This window comes from Eutrema salsugineum, unplaced genomic scaffold (assembly GCF_000478725.1).
Source record: "Eutrema salsugineum unplaced genomic scaffold, Eutsalg1_0 scaffold_8, whole genome shotgun sequence".
Classification (NCBI taxonomy): Eukaryota; Viridiplantae; Streptophyta; class Magnoliopsida; order Brassicales; family Brassicaceae; genus Eutrema; species Eutrema salsugineum.
The window spans coordinates 7041519-7053111 of NW_006256414.1; the positions used below are offsets into that span (position 1 = coordinate 7041519).

The 11593-nt window shown below is 30.5% G+C and overlaps 1 protein-coding gene across 1 annotated transcript; it reads left to right on the top strand.

Annotated features, from left to right (window-relative positions):
- The first annotated feature begins 9514 nt into the window (after window positions 1–9514).
- On the top strand, window positions 9515–11027 carry LOC18009835 (probable purine permease 18). The gene is made up of 2 exons (XM_006392293.2): window positions 9515–9658; window positions 9739–11027. The coding sequence occupies exons 1-2, from the start codon at window positions 9625–9627 to the stop codon at window positions 10881–10883; spliced, it is 1179 nt and encodes a 392-aa protein (XP_006392355.1). The 5' UTR covers window positions 9515–9624; the 3' UTR covers window positions 10884–11027.
- Window positions 11028–11593: the final 566 nt, after the last annotated feature.

Genomic DNA, 11593 nt, shown 5'->3' on the forward strand with positions numbered 1-11593 from the left:
AAAAGAATATTATATTTGTATCATCTATCTTACTTTTAGTCCATAATGTCCCGATTTGGGCGAAGCTGATGAAAATCTCATATTTGTCAGTAATATGTCTATCTTCTAGATGAACTTCTTTATCTGGTTCTTCTGGAACCTATTCAAATATGTCTTGAGAACAGTTTTCTTTATTTGGTTTTTGTGGAACCTTGTCACAAATGTCTTCAAGAGATTTTTTATTATTCGGTTCTTCTGGAACTTTGTCTCCAAATTTTCTTTTCTTTCGGAGATTTTTTTCTTTAGAGCCCATCGGCCTCCCGTACTTTTAATTGAACCTGCAGTTATTCTGGAATATTCATTTTTGATGGAGCATTAGCAGTAGGGATATATGACTTTGTCACCCTTTTGTATATGTAAACACATCAAGTAACTGGTTTGCCAAATTTTGCAAATATATAATTTTCTGAACTTCCACCTCGATTTGATTGGTAGGAGGATCAAGATAAGCCAAATTTTGTGTACACCATGTGATATCTTTTGGTTATTCTCTAGATCCTCCTCCTAAGGCAGATAATTCACTTTCTCAAAATGGCAATCGGAAAAATGTGCTGTAAACATATCTCCAATTACCAATCCAAGATCTAATTATACTTGGAGACATGTAGCCTATATATATTCTCAATCTCTTTTGCGTCCCTCTTTTTGTTCATTTCAGAAGGGCTATCAGGACATAAACCGCACATCCAAACACACAGAGATGGGATATATTTGGCTCTTTGCCATATATTAACTATATCGGAGAATACTCATTATTTTCACTTGACATCATCTGGACCAATGCCCCAGCATGCAGTAGCATGTTCCCATACAGTAATTGGAAGCTTTGTTCTCAATATTAATGGTTGTGCAATCAACTGCAACCGTTTAATCATATACTCAGAGATGCCATTTCTGTATGAACATGCAGAATCAGATGCTCAACATCGATTCCTAGTGACATACAATAGTCATTAAAAGCCGCTGAAGTGAATTCACCAGCGATATCAAAGCTGGCTTTCTTTATGGCATAATTAGGGAATTGGGCTCTCAACTTGATTATTTGAACAATGAATTTTGTGAAAGCTATATTTCTCACACACATGTGACCGTCTGCTAGATGCATCGATTAATACCATAAAATATCTAAATGACCTGCATGATGGATGAAATGGCCAACATATAACACCATGTATTCTCTCTAAGAATACAAGGGATTCATTCCTAACTTTGGCTGGCGTGGGCCTGTTTATGAATTTTCCTTGAGAATGTGCCCTACATGAAAATTTTCCCAGTTGAAAAATCTTCTGAAAAATCTTCTAATTTTTCAATGGGTGGCCACTCGATTTTGCACAATCCTTCTCATCATAACTGATCCAAGGTGGCCAATTCTTTCATGCCACACTCTACATATAGTAGTAAACTCCGGGTTTATATAACATATGATTCAGTCATATTTATTTTTGTGCTATATAATCCAGAGGACATCGTTGATAATTCTTCCAATATATTTTTTCTCTTAGATGTAATGCAAAGATATTTAATGCCATTCTTATTCATATTTGCTATATGATACCTATTTCTTCGGATATCTTTGAAATTTAGCAAGTTTCTGCATAATTTAGGGAAATATAATGCATTACTTCTTTCAAACTTTGTCCCCTTTGACATTGAAAAACTGGCTCGTCCTGAGCCTATTGTAATATTTTCATTACCAGATATAGTACTCACGCTTCCTGCAGAGTCCTTTATTTTGAGACAGGAGAATTAATTTTTATCTTTATATATGGGTGTATTCTTTCGTCTGGTATTGTTGCTGCAAGATTACCTTTCCACGATGAAATATTTGGAGAGTTTTTTTATCATATTGAAATCGCTTACTTCATCTCCACATAAAATTATCCTAGAAGTAATTACGAACATCAAAAAATTATATTTACCAACACTTTTGTAATCTTGGAATTGGAGGTTCAACCACTCATGCTTGACTTTCGGTAAGTTCACATATTTTTGGTGATCAAACATGTCTTTAAATGACTGCCAAATTTCTGCAGGATATTCTTTCGTGTGTATTCTTCTTTTAAAATATTATCGATGTGGTAGAGCAAAAAAATATCATGACTTTCGCCTTTTTCTCATCTGATGTCGTCAACTACTTATAGATAGTATCGAAAGCTCGTTTTCTCTTTATATGCATTTTTGCACCTACTGCCAATGACATGTAATTTTTTCTAGACATATCAAAGATAGGGATTTCAAATTTTGCCAAATTTGACACGATAACTGTATGCATATCATAAATTTAGCAAAAAAATCAATTAAATTTTTTATTTCAAAAAACATGATAAAAACTTTTAAATACACATATATAATGAAAATATAAATTTAAAGCAATATAGAAGGTTAGGCAAAACTTTCTATATAATTGAAGAGTCAGAGTTTACCATAGTTTTGAACAGAAGGCATAACTTTCTACTCCACAAATATAAAATCAAGAAAGAGATTTAACATTCCACTCCAATTATATGATATGAAGAGACATAGTTTACATATGATCATATGTCGTGAAGTTATATCCTACTATAATTATCAATCCGGGAATGTAGAGCCTATCATCCTGGAATAATACATAAACTTTTAAATAAATTGAACATGAATTTAAGCTTTCATTTTCGGTATAGAAACGGATCAAGAAACGATCATGCTGATAATATGTTATAAACTATAGCTGATATATGTATACGAGGTGAGATCTGTGTTTTGTATATATATATATATATATTGTGTGTGTATGAGGGTGTAAGAGACGAGAGAGGAGGAACAGAAGAATTTATTTCTCTTATTCACTTCTTCTATGATCCTTATAATAACTTTTACCTGCGTATTTATACTAGGAGATGGTAACAAGGGTTGGTAAAAACAACTTTAATTTACTATGTAGAAGTAAATAATTAAAAATTGGATGGATAATCATCCATTTTTCAACACACGTTACTATTAAGAGTAGTTGCATACTGTAATGCTAAATACGACTGTATTTGCAAAACTAACCAAACACTATTATGATCACTGTTCAATTTTTCATAATCTCAAATTATCCTCCGTTATGTTTCTTCTTCTTTCTTCCTTATTATTTTCCTTCATCTTTCTCTCTTCTCACAATTTTCTAATTCTCCAATCTCTTACACTCACATGAACCAAAAATTAAAAATCGACATTATATATTTTGGAGAGATGAACACCCAAAATCTGGGTGTGGGCATGATGATGGAAAAAAAAGGTGGAGGCACAAATTTGGGTGAATAATTACAGTGGTGTATACAATAATAACACAACTCAACGAGTTTCTCTACAATATTTTTTCCGGCGGTGGTTTCTTGAGCAAATGTGAGTCTGATTCTTCTTATGATGTCGAAGGACATGGACCTCATTATTTGAGTACCACCGCTGGATTGCTGTGAGAAATGTGAGTTTCCTCGGTTACGCTGCCGGTACAACAACATTGTATGGCGATTTTTGCTCGTGTAGTTACAAAGGTTTGTTGAAGTACGAGATCTTGCGGATCGAGATATCCTCGAAGGTGTTGATTTGCTTTCTCTCTCCCGTGGCGAATATGCTTTATTTTCACGCAGATAGATTCATATGATAGTGAACACTTAATAAGTTAATTACCTTCTTAAATAAAAAATTACACATATATCTAAATGTTTGTTTGATCCAACATATATTTTTACATGTTAAAAGTATATATAATTCTATATATATATATATATATATATATGTATAATTTAGTAAAGAACATGAAAATTAACATACAACAACTGAGTTATCGAGATAAACAAAATGGTATAGGTACACATAAATGTTTGAAAATGACGTGGTATAACAACAACTTATCTTTGCCTGAAGTATAAAACCATGAAAGCTAACATACAACAATTGAGTTACCTTGTTAAATATAAAGTTAGCGATACATTTTAATATTTACTTTGTATAATAAATATTTTAACATTGTGTAAAACTATTGTTATCAATCTAACATATTTTATATCGAGTTAAATATTGAGTTAGATGTAAATATAATAGTTGAACATAATACAATAATTTTATCAAGCTACAAAAATGTATACCAAGTTACCTAAAACGTGTAATTCTTCATAGTTATAACAACCGTGGTCGATGTTGGCACTGTCACCGTCACCAGAATTAGAACTGTGGCTATATGGATATTGTTAGATTCCCATCAGTGAAGAGAAGAGGTTTTGTGTACAAAATTTTATCAGATTCATCTCTGTTTTTAAATTAAATTCATATGTGTGTTCAATAGAAAAAAGAATAAGAAGAGAAATAAAAGTTGTATGAAAGAGAAAGAGATAAAGTCGAACACGGAGAAAAGAAAGAAGTTTTCAAGAGGTTGGAGGTAATTTCCCCTGCCCTTTCAGCTACTCTTCTCCACATATGATGGGGTCATAGTTAAGTTTGCAAATATGTTGTCCTTCATGAATATTATGCTTAATTACTCTACTATTAATCAATTATCTATCCTTTATACAATGTTTTTTTTTTACTTTTTCTTTTTCCATTATGCTTCACGCATCAATGTAATCTGGATAATCAAGGAACAAAGTTTGAGTTGAGAGACCAAATCTCTAAGAACAAATATGGATGATTATATGGTAAATGAAAATATGGATAATTATTGAAATCCAGCTTGATTCTCCTCATTTGATGAAAATTTATCTTAGAAACCTACTAAAAATATGGATAATTAGTTGTCTAAAGCATATCCATATAAGGAATAAGACTTGACTGTAAAAGCTTTAAATTAAACAATAATTGATCGTTGACTACTAGTTACAACCTGTTCCTGTAAAATAGGAACAAGGAACGAGACGTTTCAAGCAGTGGCGGAGCCAGAACATTTTTCTATTGGGGGCAAAACGTATTTAATGGGAACATATATGCTATTTAGTGTGGGGGCAACTAGTATTATTGTTACAAATTTACACTAAATATTTTTTTTTATTGGGGGCAACTGCCCCCAACTCATTGTATATACCTCCGCCACTGGTTTCAAGTAAACATTATTGTTCAATCCGAGACTGAGATTCATCATCATCATCAATAGCAGATTTAGAATTTTTTTTATCGGGGACACTTTCAATAAAAGTATATTTTTTAATAATAGAAAACATTTTTTCTTTAAACCCATTAAAATAACATACTAAATAAGATTTATTTAAGCTTTATTCAATAAAAGAATGAAAAATAGTAGGAGGCACGTGACTCCATAACGTCACACATGCGTCCGCACCTGATCATTATCGAAATAATCAGGAACAAGATCCAACCGAACCTCCAAAGCACATCTAGGAGAATACTTGTCTCTAATATAATAAGTATCGATAAGTTTCTACATATAAACTAAAAGTTGTAGTGGAGTAGTTCTCTTCCAGTAGAAAATTTGTCTGTGTGGGTTTAGACCAGAGGTCAAGTCTCCCTAAATACGAAATTATCATATTAACTTTTGACCACCCAACCATTTAAGCTGCGACTTAAACTTACATAAAAATGATGTTAGGCTTAAGGAGGATTAGTCTGAATCCGAAGGCATGATATGCAGGTTTAAAATTAACTATTTTATAACTCTTAAAACTAAAAATGAAAAACAAAATTATTTAAACACAAAATAATGTTATTACAGTGATTAAAACAAAATTATTCTACATGACTACACTAATGTAATAATTATTTTATGCATTAACCTAACATGAAGGAAAAAATTAATTACCTCTAGTTTATGAACTAAAAAGATTAGCAATTTTTTTTATTATAAATTTGTAATCTATTATTTAATTTCATATTCTTTAGAAAAAATATATTCTTTGAAAATTTCATATTCTTCAGGTCTATTATGAGTAATTTGAATATATAATATGTTTTGTTTGGAAAACTTATAATTTGGTATAATATTTATAAATAGTATATCAAATCTAATTAAAAGTGTAACAAAATAATCAAATGTTATTTAATAATCATAATGTTGAAACAAAGATTAAAAATTATACATCAGTTCTTCAAATAAAAAAAAATATTATTTTTTATTATTTTAGTTTCATCTTCGTTATATATTTTCTATAAAAAAATAATAAATAAAAATTATTTTATTTTCGTAGCTAATTTAACCAATACAAATTTCTAAATTCATATATTACATTGAAAAAAAAATAAGAATTACAATTCTTGCTTTCAGATTTATGACACCTTTTGTCTTGTATTATATTATTTATGTTAATTTTTAAATGACTTTAAATGATTTTAAATGATTATACTTCACTTCTTCCAATCAAAGTGAATAAGTTTTTTCCATTTTATTTAATTTTATTCTCATTATATATGTTTTCTATGGAATACAGAAAAAAAGATAGTTGAAATTTAAGCTACTTTAATCAATACAAATTTTCTGTTTAATTTACATATGAAAAAGCAAACAAATAGGCACAAATGTTACTCTCGTATCGAATTTCATTCCTCTCTTTTTTTTTCTACAAAGAGTAAACTTATTTTTAAATTTTAATGTTGATGTGGACCAATAAAATTACTTTATTAAATTTATGTGGACACCCTTAAAAGTATATACCTTTAACTTTTATTAGTATTATCTATACTATTATTTGCGAGGTCAAAAATCTTATGTGTCATCACCATAGAGATTTTCCTATGTGACATTAAAAAATATATATTATGTGTCTTTTTAATTTGTTTTGATAGGTCTATTATGAATTCTACGTGTACAAACCCATAACATGAATTTTCCTTTGATAATGGACCAGCGAGTTTGTTCATGGGCCAGTGATTTTTTTCTCGGTCATAGCTATCAATTTTGGTAATAGAACACCGACATCGAAATCCTAAACCTTAAATCATCTATCCTACTATATATACCTGTATCGCCTACATATTTTTTTACATACAACAACCGTCTTCTAAGGTCTAGCAACTTTTAGAAAACTCGTCAACCTCTTTTTCATGAATACATCTTTTGTATATCCCGACCTGGTTTAAATTATATTGTTTGTTAGTTGTTCTTCCATGCTAACCATTTCATCGTTTTGTTCCGATCGGGATTCTTCTATGCTAACTGGTCCAATATCTATGCTTTTTCTCTATCGTGTTCTATATTACTATGCATCACAACTATCTTATTTTTAATCCCTGTTTTACTCTCTATGAGATTGGTCATCGAGATATCATATCTGTGTTTTTTTTTTTTTGCTTTGCAATTCTATATATAAAATTCGTTGCTCCGTATTTGATATTCATGTTCCTCTTTATTAAGTTTTCTATATGGATATATTTGAGTTATTGTTCGTAAATATAGATTGACCTGGGCTTCTTTATTTTTTTCCTTGAACCTAGAGTTCATCCTGCACACTACAGGTGATTGGTTCGAACTTTTGCAATCATATCTTCAAATGGATCTAATAGGTAATTACAAATAAATCATTTGTACTTCTTTTTTTGGGTCAACAAATCATTTGAACTTCTAATTTGCTTAATTGATATTTGTAAACTCTCTAATTTATTATTTTGATCTTCTTAGATGGATCAAAACCATAGAAAGAAGTTTTTTTGTGTATAATTCATGTTTTAGTTTAGGTTTGTATTAATTTTTTCTGGCAACATATTTGTGAGTGGGTGTTAATTTCTTGTTTGACTGTTGTTTGTTTCTTTTTGGGCTCTACTATAAATTTTTTTTATATTGCTGTTTATGTTTATTTTTATTTCTAAATATAATTTTACGGTTCATTTTTGTGGTAACTTGTGTGGACATGGATTTTTAAGCAAAAAAAAAGTAACCAGTTCCGATTAGTTTTGGTTCCATAATTTACTAAAGATATGTAACATGAACAAAACAATCCTATTGAGAATAGAGTGCAAACCAATTGCAAATAGCACCATCCAATTGATGTTGAATTACATTATGGTTAATCCCTGACCCACTTCTTAGTTTGTTAATGAACTCATTGATTTTTTATCCCTAATGAGAGATAAAACCAGCTGAAGGAAGGAGAGTCACCAATACAGAGGAAGAAGAATGTTTGCTAGAGAAATATTCGGGTCATAATTTTCATCATCTTTTTAATTTGTTTCAGCTTGCTGGAACTATATTTTTAGTTTTTCAGGCTTCATCGGAGTACCAAATAAATTGATGATTCTCTAACACCAGAATCTAAGAAACATAGATTACTGAAATTCTTGTGAATTGAAGAATGAACATACTCAAACGTTGCATTTCTCATATGTTTTGATATATAACAAGTAATCCTTGTGTCATATAACTCTGTTGCTTTAAAAATTTAGTTTTTGAATTAAATTTATCCTAAAGCAGTCCACTGAAAAGCATTGATAGAAGAAAATTTGAAGAGAAAGAAGAATAATGCATTGAAATGGGATAAAGAAGAAGAATACGAGTAAAACCCAAAAAAAAATCAGGGGAAGAATTGATCAAACATAATGAAAAAAAATAAGAAAAATACGAAGAAGAAAAAAACTGAAAGATAAAAAAATATGAAGAAGAACTGAACGAAGAAGGAGAAAACGAAGAAGAAGATAAATCATAAGAGAAAGAAAAAGTAGAAATCAAAGACGATGAAGAAGAGAAAGAAAAGATGGGGAATATGAAAACAGAAATATAAATAAGATGAAGAAGAAGAAATTAAAGACAATGGCGATCAAAAAGATTTTTTTTTATATATAATTTTTCTTATTGTTTATACGTATTATAATTATCCAAGGTTTTGGTTATAACTGGTTATTGGTTTTTGTTGTCTTACAGTGGGTAGGTGATTCTTCTCTTTCCTTGTATATTTTGAAGGTGATTATCGTGTTATCTCTACATAGGTATTAGAATATTGATACTTACGAGCTACCTACACCGATATTGGATGGTTGGAAGACAATGAAGAAGAATAAAGAAAAGAAGATAAAGAAAAACAACCAAAAGATAAAAAGAGGAGGAAAAAGAAGAAAACAAATATGAAAATAAAAAATTTGTGTTTGTCTTAATTCAATTGGTTTGTGGGTTTCATACACTTATTTAGTATTATATTTTATGTGTTTTATTTGATAGGTTTATTTTATTTTGATTATATACGTCTCAATTGTTTTAATTTTCTTTATTTACATAATATAAAGTTTTTTTTAATAATTTTAAACCTCTCGGGATCTGCGCAGACAAGATACCTAATTATATTAATAATTGAATGCTGTTTGTTAATTGATATATTTTTTTACTTAGAATTTTGATTTTTTATCAAATTATTCGTTATGTATGATATGACTATATGAGTTAGTTTATTAGCAGAGATATTCTCAAAGTACCTATCTTATCTGTCAAAGAATCCAAATGATTTCGTATAATACGCACTACGCCGAGACGTTTTTTTTTTGTTTGATTATTATATCGCCGCCAAGATGGAACTAAAATATCACAGATAAACAATTGGAAGATATTATTATAAAAGATATCCAAAAAGGGTGAAATTTGCAAAAAAGAAAATTAAAAATCTCCAGAGATTACAACGAGAGAAAACTTATAGAGAGATGTCAGAAGCTTCCACACAAATGACAAGAAATGGTAATTTCATTGTCTCAACAAATCTTATTTCATTTGATCTAATCAACTCTGAGAATTCTAACTTTTTATTCAACCAACAGAAGAATCAGAGCAAGTTCAGAATCCAGAACCAGACCAAATCTTGAGCCAAAGAAGATCGTTGGTGATAAATCAAAGAAGATGCTGGATCTTTGTTTCGTTATGTCTTTTCTTAGTCTTCCTCGGAGATTCTCTCGTCATGCTTCTCTTGAACTTCTTCTATGTTCAAGACAATCGAGAAGATAGTAACCAAGATCTACAATATAAAGGAACATGGACTCAAGCTCTGATCCAAAACGCTGCGTTTCCAATCCTTATACCTCTCTTCTTCATTTTTCCTTTACCAAAATCAAACCCTGAAACCAACAATATTCGTTTTCTCTCTTTTCGTCTTCTCTTTCTTTACTTCGCTCTTGGTGTTCTTGTTGCTGCTCATAGCAAATTATTCGCACTTGGGAAGCTATACGCAAACTTTGGCATATTCACGTTGATTTCCGCCACTCAATTGATATTTACGGCTATTTTCACAGCCATCATAAACCGTTTCAAGTTTAATAGATGGATCATTATATCGATAATCCTAACTCTTATAATATACGTTTTTGGTAGTCCTGAATTTGTAGGACAGCCTGATGAAAACGAAGAATTCTACAGCATTCAAGCCTGGTTAACCTTCTCTGCTTCGGTAGCCTTCTCATTATCTCTCTGTTTATTCCAACTCGGTTTCGAGAAACTTATGGTGAAGACAAAGAGATATGGTAATAAGAAAGTGTTTAGAATGGTCTTAGAGATGCAAATATGTGTCTCTTTTGTGGCCTCGGTTATTTGCCTCATTGGTTTGTTTGCGAGTGGCGAGTTCAAGGAGTTGAAAGGTGAAAGCGAGAGGTTTAAGAAAGGGAAAACATATTATGTTTTGAGTTTGGTCGGGTTGGCTTTGTCGTGGCAGGTTTGGGCGGTCGGGCTAATAGGTTTGGTACTTTATGTTTCGGGCGTGTTTGGTGATGTTGTACATATGTGTACTTCACCACTAGTGGCTTTGGTTGTTGTGTCGGCATTTAATTTTATGGATGATGATTTTAGTTGGCTTAGAATAGGTGCTTTGATAGGAACAGGTTTGGCTTTAGGATCGTACTTCTACTCTCTGCACAAGAAAAACAAGAAGGAGAGGAATGAACTTAATCAAAGAGAGAACAATGTTGAAGTTTAGTCTCTCATGTCAAATGTATGTGGTGTCTTTTTTCAAAATATTTTCCTGTTCGGCTAATTAATCGTGTAAGTTAATGTCCAAATATGTTGTATCGATCTGAAAGCTGTGTAATTTATTTGTTAATTGTTTTAGTTGGATTTCTTTGTTTCGTATATTACTATTTTACAATGCTTTGTTTAAGACTACAATATTGTGTACTAAAAAACTACAATATGTTAACACTCTTGATCTAAACTCCAAACATATTCTATATATTTCTTTATTTTGAACAAGATCTATAATGTTTGTGCTTTTAAAATTCAAGATTTTACTTTCTTACAAGTTTGTACAGAAATTATTTTAGTCCACTGATCAGAAAGATTAAGTAGGTGGATTAGCTGACAACTTTATCTATAACCATTAGTAAGATGTATGTAATATAAAATTCATTAATCAAAATTGATAGTCTAATTTAAATAAATAAAAATTTATAACCAAATTATGCATATATATATTCTAATCCGTGTTAATATATATAAATACGTATATAATATCATGTTCTATTCAATCCACAATCTATGTTGTGAAATTCGGAAATGGGGTGAACGTTTTGAAGAAGCACAATTTCGCTATGTATCTCGTCAATGTAATGAGCCTGCTCATCTTTTGGCCACATCTCTTTCTAGTGATACTTTGTTCTATTCAAGTTGTATAAAACCACCTCTGTGGTT